General features: G+C 38.0%; 1 protein-coding gene across 9 annotated transcripts in view; it reads left to right on the top strand.

The window, feature by feature from the left end:
• The window catches only part of dnm1a (dynamin 1a), a 59,935-nt gene that overhangs the window by 4,313 nt on the left and 38,308 nt on the right, over positions 1 to 17,314 (top strand). For all 9 annotated transcript variants that reach the window (XM_044334202.1, XM_044334199.1, XM_044334197.1 and 6 more), the window contains exons 2-9: positions 8,736 to 8,809; positions 9,951 to 10,100; positions 10,333 to 10,536; positions 12,202 to 12,300; positions 13,317 to 13,477; positions 13,560 to 13,702; positions 13,798 to 13,933; positions 16,357 to 16,424. In XM_044334202.1, coding sequence (XP_044190137.1) covers positions 8,736 to 8,809; positions 9,951 to 10,100; positions 10,333 to 10,536; positions 12,202 to 12,300; positions 13,317 to 13,477; positions 13,560 to 13,702; positions 13,798 to 13,933; positions 16,357 to 16,424 — 1,035 coding nt within the window. The remainder of the gene's footprint in view (positions 1 to 8,735; positions 8,810 to 9,950; positions 10,101 to 10,332; positions 10,537 to 12,201; positions 12,301 to 13,316; positions 13,478 to 13,559; positions 13,703 to 13,797; positions 13,934 to 16,356; positions 16,425 to 17,314) is intronic.

Genomic DNA, 17,314 nt, shown 5'->3' with positions numbered 1-17,314 from the left:
AGGAAAGCAACAAATCCTCACAGTGCAGAAGCTGAAGTCAGTGACTCTTTCTTGATAATTCACTTAAAGTAACAATTAATCAATTATCAAACTTGTTTCGGATTCATTTTTTGTTGATTGACTGATCATTTAATCAACTAATTGTTTCAGTATTGTATATGTTATGCCTGTACACACATGTCAAGTGCAACTGTTAGCTCTGTATCCTCTGCTGGTGTCCCATCGGCCTGCCTGTGATTAAACACATTTCACAAATCTGAATTTTAACACAACCCTGCTTTCCCATCTGCGTCTCTCACCGTGTCTCTATTTTCACCTCCCATGAGTTCAATTAGCGCATACAAAGCAGGGAGCTTTACTGGTCTCCAGTGCACAACACAGACAGTGCCAGCTGGGTGAAACCTTTCACTGCACAGGAGTTCAGGTGGAAGTTGGGATGTTTGTTCATGTGGCACATTTCACTAAATTTAACATTATTACATGCATAGTGTGACATTTTATCTGAAAAGGGGGCGAAAAAGTTGATCAACAGTCACAGTGAAAAGGAAAAAAAATGCTTCAAATTAAAAGTTGTACAACAAAATGAATAAATTGTTTAAAAAGTCAAAGACCCATATTATATATTTATAAACTGGCCAGAAGCATAAGTAAGAATTGTTGACATATTGGTACTGAAATTATAACATTTTTTGATTTGAATGAGTAGTCACCAGAAACAAAATCATTAACTAGTCAGGTGTAAACTCACTTATAAATCTGTGTAAAAGGTTGTCACAGAAAGTGACACCACACATACACGGGAGTTTCAGAAAAGCTACAATTCATTAGTTAAATGTATCATGCAACATATTCATAATTTAATGTTATACATACAACAATATACAGTCAGTATTTATTATGTCTTCAAAAGCATTGAGTACATTATGAGCTCAGTTGCATGTTTGTTGTCCAGAAACTAGTTTCAGCACCATGGACAGCACCTCAACTGCTTCTCCTAAAACACAATACTAAATGTGCCAGAGATCAGTGGTTCCTGACCTTTTTGGCTTGTGGCCCTATAAAGTAAAGCAAATTCTACCTGGAGCCCCTTGTCACATGTTGCATTGTCTACCAGTTAAATGAAAGAGGACTTTTTTTTGTTTTATTTTTTTTAATTTTTTAAATTTATTTATTTAAGTTTTAGAGGCATTCAGAGATAAAATGCACTAATTCATAATAGATGAGGCAAAAATGAGAGGAAAGCTTGTTTATTTCTGTTCTCCTATCCTGTCCAATCACTTCACCACTGCTTAGATTAATCCCTCTCGTGGGGGTCTCGACCCTCAGGTTGAGAACCACTGCCATAGATTATCATTTGCTAGCGAGAATTGTTTTTCATGCACAATATTCACATCATCATGTGAAGATTTAAGGGTACCTCAGTTTCCCCCACCCAAAACAAACAAACAAAAAAAAAACAATAGCAGAATCGGACTTTAGGAGTTTATTAAATGTATTGCAGCTTTTTGTTGCTTCACCTCTCAGTTGAGGTTTGACTTGATGATGTTTTGGCACAAAGTAATTTATGTTTTTATTGTTGGCTTTAGTCCAAGTTCTTTACAAAGGGCCCTAGAAGGAGCACATTATAAGAATTATTGAGAAGGATGTAGGTTTACTTTAACAGCTGATAGTAGCAAAAGAAGACTTTTTTTTTCTTTTTAAAAAAGGTCACATACTATTTAAAGTGTTCCTGGGATGTCCTCAAACCCACAAGGACGATACAGCACTGAAGGACTTTGTTATCAGTGAATGCTGCTGGCACCAGCACAACACAGGAACATAACATTACAGCACAGACATTTTCTCTCCCTCCTTCCAGCATGTTTCCAACCCCCACACAGAGATCAAGTTTATGATATATAGCTGGTTTCATGGATTACATAACACAGTGAAGGCCGGAAGTGTTCTGATGAGTAGTAGCAGCTTCACTCATGTGAATGACAAGGACAATATAGTGCTCCATTAAAGCTTTTATTCTTTTTAAATAAAATCAAGAAGAACAAGAAGAGAAAGGAAAATCCTTTAATGATTTATACAGGACAAGGAAGTGTGTGAGACGCTGTGATAAATTAAACCACCCACCATACAAATTAAATATTGAAATAAACACTTTATGGAATATACTGTGGTTTCCAGGTTACAATATACTGTAGTTTTCATTCAGTCAAATGTGGCCTCAGTGGTGGCCTCATACTTTTTATGCCATGTCTTGTGATAATTCTTTAAGTGTTTAGCTAATGGACATTTTTGTTGAAGTCCTTCGATCTGGATCAGCGTAATTAGATTTCTGAGGGATTTTTTTTGAAGTCAATTGGTGAAATTGATCTGATCTTTATGAGTCCCATCATTTCCTAATAATTTCCTAGAAAAGAACTGATGTGTACCTGTTAATTCAAAGGAAGATGGTAGTGATAATCGGGAAGAAAGGAGTCGGTGCATGTCTGAGTAGTAGAGTGGCTGCATATGAAAAGGTCTCATTTTCCTTGATGGGTAGGTTATACAAGCACCATATGAAATGGGAAACTTTTCTGAACTATGTTAATGGATCTTAAAGATATATTCATAGCTCAGCCTCTTTCGACATAAAGCTTATATTATTTATATAGCCTTAATTTCATGTCACACAGCCTTGTGCTCTTTTGTTTTGGTTTCCTGTTTTATTTATGTAGATATTTTTATTTCTTTTTTGTTTTCTTTTTCTGTTTTGTATTGTGGCATCATTGCAGTGTGTGTGGTTGCTTAATGCAGTGCTGTGATGCTTGTAAACTGTCTTTTTAAAAAAACAAATTAACAAACATATATTTGAATGTCAGATCAAATTTAAATCGCAAGAAAATATTCATATGTAGGGAAAATGGAGTGTTAATTGCTAACATAACCAAGTGAGATTATGTCAGTGGTCAGCAGCTCAGCTGAACATGCAAGATGCTAAATTGGTCTACAGGAAAGCATACAATTAAACGAAAACGGAGAACAAAGTTTGCAATAATAAATTAATATTTATCTTGGTTTAAATTAATCCGTCAGTTATTCTAGTCATATTTAGTAATATTTTATTTCTTTTAAGAGAATTCGTCTTTAAATCAGCAACTGCTTTAACACAACACAAATATATAACTACTATAAAACACTTATTTCCTAAAAACTCAAAGAAATGAGTCTGACTTTCTAAAGTGCCTCAGAACATTGTCTCTTTTTTTAGTATGTATATATATATATATATATATATATATATATAGATAGATAGATAGATAGATAGATAGATAGATAGATAGATATATATATATATAGATATATGTATATATATTCATAGTTCTTTCCAGGAAACTTGCAGGAAAGTTAGGAAATCAGTTAGAAATCAGTTTTATACGGTGATGTAAGCTATAAAAAAACAGTAGAAAGTGTGAACGCAGCAGAAATGAGAGACAGAGGAGGAGAGGAGACCATTTGTTCTGATACTGCTACAGAGGATTACCACTAATCTCTGTTTGGGCCGCAGCTTGCCTACAATACATTCTCCCATTGGCTCTGGTCTAATCTGGATGTCCACTATCCAGCAACCTGCCTTTTCATTGGGTCCATGTACCAGTGTAGCTGACAGCAATATGTGTGTGTGTGTGTGTGTGTGTGTGTGTGTGTGTGTGTGTGTGTGTGTGTGTGTGTGTGTGTGCGCGCGTGTGTGTGCACTTTTCATCATCAAAAAGCAGACTCATCCTTCTAAGACCTAAACGCTGCTGGGAAGGAAAATTGCCTGGCGGTGCTGGTTCACTACTGTCAGGGATGTTATTGCTGCACGCATTAAAGCAGGATTAGATGAGGCTCAGTGTCTGACTGTGTCTGGGAGTCGGAAGTGATGTAACGCACATAAAGAGACCAACAGAGTAGCTTGTTGAATTTGGGTTATTAGAATTATTACAATATGTTATTTAAAGCATTTATAACATTTATAAACATGAACACAATCTGATTTTACATTTCTATGTAAAAACATACCATTGAGAGAAGAGTGGCCCTCTTTTCTTTTAAAGCAAAAATACACATAATCACAAAGAGATAAAGACATACAAAACACAAGGAAATAAACAACAAAAGTGAGGAAAAAAGAGCTAGAATATACCTAACAAATCTGAAGAACTGTAGTTGCCAAAGTATTGTATGAAAACTAAGTTGTTTTCTTGGAAAATGTCTGATACAATACCTTCATTTGAAGTTATAAGATGACATTTCTTCAGCATTTGTACATACTGTAAGAAACAGTATGTTCCCAGGGGACAAACACAAAACCAATAGTGTGAAAACCAAATTCTTCTTGCAAAAAGTGTGTTAGGCTTGAAAAAACACTCACAAAACACACAAAATGTAAATGTTTTGTAAGTGGAGCTCTTTCCTACTGATAAAAACTGTCAAGTGACCCTGCATTTTGTTTGTACACCACTGAATATGCACAGTTTACAACAAGGAGAAGAAGCAATGAGCCACAGCAGCTGGTGCCCACTAAACACTGTGTGTATGTGGGTTTGTCATAGGCTACTTTTGGGGACAAATTTCAGACTAAAGACCAGTTAATTTTGGACGGCTTGTCCAATTGGGGGCAAAAGCTGTGTACCAAATTGCTAAAATGCTGATTTTTGGGTCAGTGGTTAAGGTTATAGTTAGGGTAAGCCTCCAGGAAATGAATGTAAGTCTATGTAATATGCCCAAAAGTGACCTTGGACAATGTGCGTGTGTGTTTGTGTGTTTGTGTGTGTATGTGTGTGTGTGTGTGTGTGTGTGTGTGTGCACAACAGCAAATGACAGAGAAAAAATGAATGAATCAATGGCTGAATGCACTCTGAAAGATGATCCTGTAAAATCCTCTTGTTTTCATGCGTTTTGAGGACGCAAGATGCTAAAAAATGAAATCAATCAAATGAATAAGTCAGGGCTCAGCTGTGTGATGACCTCCCCTGACCCTGTGACCTGCATCAGTGTAGTCAGCACCCCCCTCCCACCCCCACCCCCCACACACACAAACACAAACACCTTCCTCCTCCTGTATCGACTGATAATTATGGTTGGTTGCAATAGAAAGATGGAGGAATAGAAGTGAGTAAAAGTTGTTGCCTGATACAGTCTTAGACCTGAAAGTGCTTTTAGACAGACAGTGACTGCTGAGTGCTCTAATGTGCTCGTAGAAGGTAAATTGATGTAACCTTAAAATCTCACTCTGAGTCTCTGTCACTGTCTATCTTCTCTTCCTGATGAAAAAAAAATCAGCTTTTCTCCTTGTTTGCTCGTATTCAGCCCTCTCCTCTTTACCTCTACTGTCGGGGGATTGTATCTGTGCTTTTAGTAGTCACATGGTGGAGAAGGGGGACTGCCACCATCTCCGCAGGATTAGGTAAATGATGAGTGTACAGAGAGACAGCGAGGGGAGAGTCCTGAGTGGTCACATATTCCTCCCTCTGGTCAAACTTTACAGGCTTATAGACACTCAGTATTGTGGCAGCGTGTGTGGCAAAATATATTATATGTGTGTGTGTGTTTTTGAGTGTGATTCTGTCTGTGGCCTCTTCCCCCACATGGAGGATACTCATAATGGCAGTTTGAGGAGGAGTGGAGTGAGAAGAAGACCTGCAGTTAAGGCCATCTGTCTTCTCTAAACGGCATCCAAATGGGGAAAAAGAAAGATCCACACACACATACACACACACACACAGTTGCACACAGGCAGGTAGACCAGCAGATGGACACATAAAGGCCAAGAGAAAGGGAGGAGGGTTTCCTTTGTTGTACTAGGCAGAGGTAAAACAACAAACATTGACACAGTAAAATGAAGCTCCCTATTGCCTGTGTATCGAGAGCGGCACATGTGAGCGGTAAGCAAACATTAGCTATGATGTGTTTTCAGGGTTATGTTGACAATCACACAGTGAAAGCTTGTTTGTCACATTCTCCTCATATATTGATACTGATTGTAACATACTGCAGCTTGGAAAAGAATTGAGTAAAACTGATCTACAGGAAACAGCAACCTGCACGTTTTTGAGAGATTACAACATTCACTTTCATTTGAAATTACAAATCTTGCCACCTTTGATGTTTTTTAATTGACTTAATGGTCTTTTGTCTATTACTAATAGACAATTATCACTAATAGATGTAGGTGCCATTGTGTTTTAGAAAAGAACTTGAAGAATAGCATGAGCAAATAAACACCAGAAATTTCCAGTTTGAGTAGTTATTAAACAGAAAGTTTCCAGTTATACTGGTCAATGTGAGTAAACAACAACCAGGAGCTTCCTGTTTAGAGAGCCATTAACAAAAAACACAGTTTCCTGCTTGTTTTCTGCTGCTGCTTTATCACAAAGTATGCAACTAACCACTGTCCACAGCTGTGTTATGATTTGCCCAGCTACGGGAAGAGCAAACTATGCAAAAAAAAGAGCAAACTAAACTGCAAACTATGATGCCTACATAGTGGATTTAAAAGTACTTTATATGTGAATGTGCACTGTTTATAGCAGCAGTGTGAGCACAAGTAGATACATGTTGCAGCGACTGATGCCTTTGATCTAATTAAAACTAGAGCTGAATGTACCTATTCAGAATTGCAACATCCAAATTCTCAGCAGCTTATGCACGCAGAAAGACTCAACAAATAATGGGAGACAGTGGCGGATACATTTGGTGTCCATGTTTAATATCTGCTGAATTTGCTTTTCCTATTTTGAGCAAAAGACACTCAGCTCTTATTAACTCTCGGCTCATGACTCATGTCTCCCAACTGCCTTCAGGCTTTGCTTCAGGGTCAAACAGTGGCCTCATCTATTTCTTATTCATGTCTTTCAGATGATTAGTATGAAGTGAGCGAAAATCCTCTCATGAGATACTGAAGAGTTTATCGCACAATTCGCACAATTTGAAGACATTTTCAACTTTATCAATCTTTAGATAACAATGAATGATAGAAAACAGGAGCCGCACCAAGCTGTGAAGAACACACATATATTTGAATTGTAGTCCAGCTAACAGCAAGATAATGTAATAAACTGCTCTTATACAAGGTTAGATAGAAAACAGCAGTATGGGTCCCTAACAGCCCCTTGTTGTTGTTACACACACACACACACACACACACACACACAGATGCCCACCACGCATCACTGAATAAGAACTGTCATGTCAGCTGGTAGAGGAGCACACAGTGCCAGTGGCGAGTTGACGCTGATGTTGCATAAGCAGCTGAAAACCCCCAAAGAAAACAGTGTATTGTGCACAAGAGAAACATGAATACATGCAGGCAGGCGGTCATCTGTACAAACACATGTTCGCACAAACACATACGCACGCTTAACAGCTGAGAAACATCAGGGCAGTATTTTAGTTGATAACGGATGTAAATGTTAATTTCTGTGCTACACAAACTCACACAACGATACACACAATCGTCTAACTAAAAGAGTAGGTGGACAGAAAATCTAATATTACAAAACAGAAAACGCTACAGGTTTTTTCACTGAAAAGAATCACTCGTGCCTTGTTACTTGTTATCATTTCTTTGTTAATTAACTTATCAGAAATTGTAAGAGACAAGTCAGATTGCTGGAAGAAACACTGTAAATGCTACAGCAATGACACATATTTTAATAGCCAGCACTTTAGAAGGAGAAACTGCTAAAAGGGAATAGTGAAGCTTGTGCAAATGGCCGTAATAGATCAGCTTTGTAGCTTTTTACTGCAATCATTTTTGGTGATTTCTCCATCCTGCTGCAGCTGCTGCTGAATTTACAAACATGGAAATGCTAAAGTGTTAAGAAAATGTCAGTTTCTTCTATTTTAACTCTGCTTTTCAAATAATTCTCTACATGATTGTGTATGATTGTGACTCACTTTGCTCTACAATCATAATTCATGAACAGTTTATTTCTACTGTGTTATTGTCTTGTCTGTAATATTCTGACATTTCAGTACAAGAAAAGACAAAAATGTTTTGGATTATCTGCATGACTGTATTGTTCATATAACACAATTTAAATTTTATTGCTAGAACAAACAAATTATCATTTTTTATGTGTAACCAAGTGTTAACATTTCATTAATGTGCACCACTTGAAAGAAAGGTGTTTCCATTGGCAGGGTTTGATTTTGAGGGTTCAGGGTTAATCCAGGAAAATCTTTAGGAACTTTCAGACACTAATATTTTCTTAGCCATAACTTTTAACCATTTTACTGCTGTATTAGATGTTCCCATAAAAGAGGGTTCCTGCAGAAAGTGCACAGCAGTAAATCTAATGGATTTGTAGCCTGGTGGGACCACAGTTGTTGTGTGAGGATTTGTTGTTTTTCAGCTCTGCGCCTCTCACACAAACACACACTTACACACATGCAAATGCACACGTTCTCTGTTCTTTGCACAGATCTCCAGAGGGAATAACACTGAAGCTTTCCCAAAGCATCAAGATGGTGATTCATTATTAGTAACTAATGGGCTTTTTGTCATTTGATGATTCACAAGGACACAGCTTTTGGGTTTCAAATGTACTTAATGGGTTTATTTGTACAGTATTTATATTTTCACTAATATTCATGATGCTGTAATATCTATACTTTACGAAGAATTTTAGAACATGACTTACAGTTATTTCATTAATTCTGATTTTAGTCCTTTTGCATCGTTGTTGGTTTTACTGACCATCTGTCTTCTTGTGTTACAGGGATTTCCTTCCCCGTGGTTCTGGCATTGTGACCCGTCGTCCTTTGGTCCTGCAGCTGATGAACTCTCCAACAGGTAAAAAAAAAAAATCCCCATAAACATCCATTGAAGTTCTTGTCTTCCAGGTCATGAGATGCGTAGTACTATTATTGCATGTCAAAATTTGTAACTTAAAGTCACCTGATATTTGTGCATGAGCTGATGCTGTCTCAGCAGCTCTCACTCACTGTAGAAAAGCATGAGCATAATATCAGTGAAGGCTTCTGAAGAGACGTTTCTAAACCTGAAGAGGCTTGTCACTTGACGACATCTTGCAGTGTGGAGCCTAAAAGGAGCTGGGATGGGTCAAGCCCCAAACACAATACATAGACCTCATTGTCCTTGTAATGGAATGAAGTAAAAAGGCAAGAATACACTTTTCAAAGAGAAAAGTTGGTTGTTTCCTCTGCTCTCTGTAAGCCAGCATCTAGTGGCCATTAAAAGAATTACATCTTAAGGCACTTGAGCTTTCATTTCAGCAGTCAATGTCTGTTACTGTGAAGACTGCACAGCATCTTTAATTTATAGCTATTAGACTCAGCCATTTTATGTTAGACTCAGATCTACACTTGTTCCTTTCTCATCGTTCTTGTATTTTATTTGGAAATGTGTAATGCCTAACAGCCCTGTTCCTTTAAATAGTTTCCATTGATTCTTCCTGGAAGGAGACAGCAGTTAAGAAACTGACGCAGCTTTTAGCTCCCACAGGTGTAAACCTCCCTCCCGTTTCCCCGCTGCATGCTAAACATTCCTCCTCCTTGCTCACTTCTTCGAGGGAAAACCTGGTCCCTCAACATCTTTTCCACGCCATCCGTCTCTACAGACTGGGAGATGTAGACAATATCCTCATGTTGCCATAGTTACATCTTATTCACAGTCTGTTATAAGCGGCTTGATCGTGGTGTGAATCGGAAATTAATTTGCCCTTGTGTAGTTTGAATATACAGTCATAGCTGCTGGATTATGTTAAATAAAAAAATAATATTATTTATTCAATTCTTTGAATGAAAAACTGATTTGAGGCCTCATAGTTTATTTTTCAACAGGTCCTCTTTCTGTTTTCTTCTCTGCTGTCTTTGTTTGTCGTTGTCTAATCATCCTCTAATCATCTACTATTGTCCTCCCTTTTTTTTTTTTTTTTTTTTTTACAACTGTTTCCTCTTCTTGTCCCTTCCAGAGTTTGCTGAGTTCCTTCACTGTAAGGGCAAAAAGTTCATAGATTTTGATGAAGTCCGGCAGGAGATCGAGGCAGAGACCGACCGTATCACCGGAGCCAACAAGGGCATCTCCCCTGTGCCCATCAACCTGCGTGTCTACTCTCCTCATGGTGAGACTGACACAACTCTATGTATACATGAATTTGGGTTGACTTGCATAATGTAGATTTTTAAAACTTTTACACACTCTGATTTGGATCCAGTTTGTCATTTCTCCATGTCTGACATCAATAAATTAACGGCTGTACATCCAGGCCTTTTATTTGGCAACAGTGCATCTGAAGAAGCTCCTGCAAGTGGTAGCTTTCTCTTAGTCCTCTTGTTCTATTTTTCTCCTCACAGTGCTCAACCTGACGCTGGTGGACCTGCCGGGGATGACCAAGGTGCCGGTGGGCGACCAACCTGCAGATATCGAGGCCCAGATTAGAGAAATGTTGATGCAGTTTGTCACCAAGGACAACTGCCTGATGCTGGCCGTTTCCCCGGCAAACTCTGATCTGGCCAACTCTGACGCTTTAAAGATTGCCAAAGAGGTCGACCCTCAGGGTGAGTGTATGCATGCACACACACACAAACATATTCACACACACAAAGTTTGCAGAAATGTACAGAAACAAACTTAAAGGGGACATAACATGCTTTTTGTGATATTCTGTCATTTACTGTATATACTGTTATAATGTTGGATGTCTATGTTAAACATGGTCAAAGTTCCATAACATGAGGTGAGTGTATGTGAAAATGCTCCCTGAAAGTCAAAAGCCAGGGCTTTATCCTGATCTGAACGCTCTGTCTGCAATGTTACCTCTACCCCTCCATCAAACTGACATCAGATTGCGTGGGTGCATGCCCACACATGGCCGTCAGTTAGTCTTTGTTGTTGTTAATTGGGTTGTTCACGTTGTCCACTTGTTTATTTCAGACTGGGTTTGATTGGATCAGCTTGAATATGTACAAATGTATTTGAGAAGTTGACATTTTGAGTAAAGAACGAGAAAAACTGAAATCTACTGTTTGTTTATGTGAGATAAATTTAGCTTGTTTTTTTTTAAACTGTGAATCATGCAAAGATGCTTCAGTAGAATATAAAGAATATAAATATAGACCTTCAAATGTGCATGATACGTCCTCTTTAAGTATAATTTTGATGTACCATATTGGCCCGAATATAAGGTGACCCTGATTAAAAGATGACCCCCCCTTTTCAAACAACTGTTTTTGGAAAAATATCATTACTTTTTGAATATAACTTACATCATTGTATAGTTATATACTCACTCACTCTCCTACCAGGCTCTTGGAAGTGGTCAAAAATAATTTTCTCTGGCAGTTGACATTTATTAGACTGTTTGTCTTTTTGAACTCCTTATCATCTGTGACAGTGGTATTTGGCAGCTTGACATATTCCATTTCTGCGGTAGAGATGTCGGAAGACACTTTGGATTTGTTTTAATTTGTTATGAATTTATTTTCTCCGTGACAGAAAAATACCTTACATGAATTTTCAGAAACTCCTGCAGGTTAAACTGGACTAATAAAACACTTTTAGAACTGACTGACTCTAACGCACTCACTATAAATAGACTTTAAGACACTCGCTAGCCTAGCAACATTAAAGCTACAAACAACCCACAATGCAAGTCGGTTTTACATCGTAACTTTATCCAAAACAATATTTGATGCTGTGAACACATTATTGTCTAAACTGCGAATATAAGACGATCCCACTTTTTCCAGTATTTCCAGGAAAAAATACTTATATTCTTATATTCAGACCAATGCGGTACTGATACTTTACTTGAGTATTTCCATTTTACTGTGTGTTACTTTGTAATTCTACTCCACAACAATTCAGAAGGAACTATTGTAGGCCTACTTTTACCCGCTATAGTTATTTGATAGTTCCTAGTTACTTTTCAGATTGAAATGTTTACTCCAAAGATATGAGATCACTTCCTAAAATATGATGCCTAGTTACAGAATAAACTGCCCAAAAGTATATAAAGTAAAAAAAAATAGGTCCATGATATCCTGTATATACTAATATAACACTCTAAAAGGTGCCCTTCTACATAACTTAGTAGTAAGTAGGTTTTACTAATAATATTGTAATTTTATTTAGGTCAAATTTTAAATGCAAGACTTTTGTATTGAGTATTTTACACTATGATATTGATTCTGGTTTGTGTGTATGTGTGTGTGTGCATGTAGGAATGAGGACCATTGGTGTGATCACCAAGCTGGACCTGATGGACGAGGGGACAGACGCTAAGGACATCCTGGAGAATAAGCTGCTTCCACTCAGGAGGGGTGAGCACACAAACAGTACCTCTTTTCTACTTCAGGGCCCTCGCAATGACACACTGTTTCCCTCTTGTGGTAATAAGGCAGTTGTACTCAAATGCTCCAACCACTGGGGGAAAAAAAGAAAAAAAAACAGAGAAAGGGAGGGAGAAATGGAGGGAACAGGGCGTAATAAAACAATACTGAGTGAGAAATCAAAGCACAGACAGAAAGGTATATAGGAGGAGTTGTAAGGGAGAGGTGGCAGTGGGCAAAGAGAAAAACACTGTCTTGGAAAAGAGCTTGCATGTATCTTGTGGGCTGCCCTTTATTGCAATGTGCTGATGTGGTACTTTTCTTTTCCATTTGCACTTGGTTAGGACCCAGGCATGTGCTTTTGAATATTTTCCATGTCCTTTGTTTTTTCTATGTTTTTTCCCCCCGTCTTTTTCTCTCCGTCTCTCTCCGTCTAAATGCTGTGGATGTTCACATTTACAAGCCTGCTGGCTCACAGTTGCATTAGTTATAGAGCATGAAACAGCCTTTAACTGAGTGATGCATGAGAAAACTTAACTGGAGGTGAAATGGGATCTGCTTGACCTGAACTCTCCTGGTTGTTTCTCTTTTCCTTTCTCTCTTTCTGTCATTTCTTTCTTCTTTTTTGATTCATGTAATCCCTCCCTCCTTTCTGTCTTTCTTCCATTCATCCTTCGTCTATATTCTTTTCTTTAATCCAAAGTCTCTTAAAATGTGGTTTTGCTCAACCAAACATTATTAAACACAGTTTTTAAACGCTTTAGTCCTGGAGGGGCTGTTCATTCTGGGTTTGGCTGCTTAAACTCAGTTCATATGTAGAAAATAAAGAGTCCAGCACGATTCCAGATTGGTACAAGACTACAGTATACTATCTCCCTTTCATATTACCAGTCAGTCCACAAGCATTGAATCCGTTCCAGTCTGCTCCATAAAATTCCAGGAAGTTATGAAAAGAGTTGGATCTGGTTTTCTGTACTGTAAATCTCCGTGGGATTCTTTGTGTCCAGGTTACATTGGTGTGGTAAACAGGAGCCAGAAGGACATAGATGGGAGGAAGGACATCAATGCTGCTATGGCCGCTGAGAGGAAGTTCTTTCTCTCTCACCCTGCTTATAGACACCTGGCTGACCGTATGGGCACTCCATACCTCCAGAAAACCCTCAATCAGGTAACTAAAAAAGCAATATATAGGGACTGTCCAACATTCCCCATATTCCCAGTGATCTATCTCTGACCTTTAACCCACACAGCAACTGACCAACCACATCCGAGACACCCTGCCGGCTCTGCGGGCCAAGCTGCAGAGTCAGCTTCTCTCCATAGAGAAGGAGGTGGAGGAGTACAAGAACTTCAGACCTGATGATCCGTCTCGCAAGACCAAGGCTCTGCTCCAGTGAGTAGATTCAGCACATAGATAGACAGAGAGATAGATCGGCACATTGATAGATACATAGATTCATTGATATCTGTTCCACTATCTCCCTGCAGGATGGTGCAGCAGTTCTCTGTGGACTTTGAGAAGTGTATAGAGGGCTCTGGGGATCAGATTGACACGGCTGAGCTGTCAGGTGGTGCCAGGATCAATCGCATCTTCCATGAACGCTTCCCCTTTGAACTGGTCAAGGTGTGTATGTGCCAGATTTTGTGTTTATTCATGTGATTTGGTTTGATTGTTTTATTGGTAATCCTCACTGAAGCTATGCAAATGGTTTGTATGACAGTATAGTGTAAGATTATATTCCTATGTTTGAAATCTCGTAATTACAAAAATATAATACTGTTTTTTGAGTATTACTCAAAAAAAAAAGACAAAAGGTAATCAGGGAATGCACATACAGTAAAAGGTTGATATGGGTACCATCACATGTTTAGTGACCCAAAACATAGGGCACAAAATAAATGGCTTTGGGTATAATTCATGAGTCAGCACATTTTAATAAATATACTGAGATCTAATGCAAGAAAACATAAAAATATGAAATTATCATGACATTGTGTGCAGATCTTGTATATATTATCTGACACTGGTTTAGTCTAAGTTTTCCTTTCTCTGTCCAGTTTACAGAAAATTTATTATCATGATGTTTTGATGAAAAAACATGTACTGTATCCTACATAAACAGAGTAAAGTAAACAGTGCATACAATAAATGCATAGAAAGCCATGCTAAAAGCAGGGGTAATGTTTACCATCTTAGTTTAGCATGCTAACATCTGTATTGTATTGTATCCATGAAATTATTGCATCCATGAATATCTTTACCACATTTCATGACAATATATCTTTTAGTTGTTGAGATATTTCGGTCTGGCTCGATAGACCGACAGACTAACATTGCCATCCAAAAGTGCATGCCGCTAGCATGGGTAATAAGAGATAGTGATATATAGCACATAAAGTATTATTGATACAGTGGGAAATACTCAGAATCAGAAAAAGAGAGAATATTGGAGTGTACTAAAATATTGACGAAAGAAAAAAGGCATCTTGATTTATGAGAAAACAAGCTCTTTCTGGGTTTTTTTTTTGCATCTGTCTCTCTGATATCATTTCCCAGTCTGAGAAGGAGAGAAGTCCTCCCTCAGGATTTTTATTCTGGGCTATTCTGACCCAAACATTCCTTGTTTCCTCCCTCTCTGTTTAACCACTACCTCTCCCATAGTCGTCTCTTCACTCTCACTTCCCTCACCTCACCTTCCTCACTCTGTCACTATATCCATCCACGTTACATCCCTCCCCCACTTCCTGTGTGTTCGCATTTCATCATCTTAACCCTGAGCTTGTCCTTCCTCCATCCACCTTCTCTGACCTCTGTCTCTCTAAACCTCACCCCCTCTTTTACATGTATTCCTTTTTCATTTTCTCTATGTCAGCCCTTCTTCTCACTCCTTTCATCCGTCCATCCATCCGTCCTCTCTCGCCCTCCCTCTGAGGATATAAATCTTAATGTCTGGGACAGAGGCTGCAGAAAAAAGGCCCTGTGCGTTTCTCACTGAAAAGACAGAGCAGGTTGCTTCCTAACCAAAAGCTTGACTCATGACACAGAACACCCCACTGTCTGCCAGATAGAAGTCAGTTCATCATTATGTTTTATATGTTTATAATCCATCATTCGAAGTTAGTATGAAAATGTATTGAGGCAAGATTGTGGTTTTGCAGTAAATAAAAAGTGAGATTCTTGGACAAACATATTAAAAACAGATTTTTTATATAGTAGCTCAGCTTGAAAGCAACTTTCAGTGTTACAGCCTGTTAGACAGAACAAAAGAGTCAAATCTGTGATTAAGGTTTGCAACATAAAAGCAGCCAAGACATTTAAGAAACGGTTAAGCATAGCTGGTCTAACCCTGTGGTTTCCTACATTACTTGTAAAATAGAGTCTACTTTGAATCACTTTTAAAGGTCTGAAGAGGTCAAATTATCCAGTAATTTTGCAAGAAAAAGACAAAAAAAGTTGGAAAACATGAATATAATTCTGTATAAATGTTTTTTTTGCTTTCATAACAAATAAGATACATCATGCTAACAGATAAAATTTAGAGGCGTTACAGTAGTTGGTAGATTTTTTTAAACTTTGGACAGAGCCAGGCTAGCTGTTTCCCTCTGTTTCCAGTCTTTATGCTAAGCTAAGCTAAGCTAATCACCGGTTGGCTCGAGCTTTGTATTGAACAGACAGATGTGAGATGGTATCAATCTTCTCATCTAACATTTGGCAAGAAAAAGCGTATTTCCCAAAATGTCAAACTATTCCTTTAATCGTCTAACAACCCCTTAGATATTGTTGCACTGGTCTAATTTGTGGAAAATATGGATCATACTGACAAAAACAACAAAAACAACGGAGGGCATATATGAGTAGAAGTGGGTTCTTAATAAGCTCGAAACATGCGTTTTATGAGCTGACATGGTATTTGGAAATTTGTAGAAAAAAAATACAGAATAGAGGAGTCTAGCGAGCGGAAAGTTTCACATATATTATGAGTTTAGTTTATGTGAGTCTGTGTGAGCTCTTAATGCTTCCTGATGTTCTCTCTATCTCTTTTTCAGATGGAGTTTGATGAGAAAGAGCTCCGCAAGGAGATCAGCTACGCCATCAAGAACATTCATGGCATCAGGCACGTCCGCCCTTCATTTCCCCCCTCCGTCTCTCCTTCCCTCCCTCTATTTCTACGTCTTAGTCACCTCTGCTGTATCCAACTGACTTTGCCAATCTAATCGCCAAGACCTCTAGACTTAGACTGAGTGCTCTGTTGCATACTGATAACAAAATTGACAGAGGAGATTTGGGATCAGATAGGTGACTACTACCCTTGTGTTTTGTGTTTGTTTGTCTATTCATGCTATTGTGTTTGTCAGTCATTTGTCTGGTTGGTGAAATTCTGCAACTTTCTCACTGTATACTTTATCATCCAATAAGACTGAAAACATCATAAAATGATCAGTTTATATTTGGTGCCAAATAGTGCTTTGGTCTGTCTAAATTATACTTCTGGGTAAATACAGATTTACAGTCTGGCTGCTCATCTGTTTGTAGGTAACAAGTGTAAACATCACTGTGCTTTACAGAGAAATATTTAATTTATTTCTATGATGGAGAGAATATTTTTGGTTTATGTTACCACTAATTTCAACTTTATCTACTTTTCTCTTGCTACAGTATTTTGAGAAATGAGTAGTTGCGTGTAGAAAATATACATATATCATTTCACTAAAAAATATTGTAACCTTATTAGTTAATTACATTAATTGCCTAAATGTTTGTTCAATGATTTCACTAACCTGTTGCTGAAATACCAGATGATAATTTATTAATAATTGGGTTAATTTGGTTGCTTAAATTCAAGTTTAAGTTTAAAAAAAAATGCCATGGAAGTCCATATTCAGACATGTGCTAAAGTAGATTTTGGTTTGGCACATTCATATTATTGAAATAATCTGGGTCCAGGGCACGCCTTCAAAACTGTCAGGTTTTTCTAGTGGCCATCCCTTTAAAACAAGCACCTTT

The sequence above is a fragment of the Thunnus albacares genome, chromosome 18, assembly GCF_914725855.1.
Source record: "Thunnus albacares chromosome 18, fThuAlb1.1, whole genome shotgun sequence".
NCBI classification, from domain to species: Eukaryota; Metazoa; Chordata; class Actinopteri; order Scombriformes; family Scombridae; genus Thunnus; species Thunnus albacares.
This window is presented reverse-complemented; position numbering and strand designations above follow the sequence as displayed.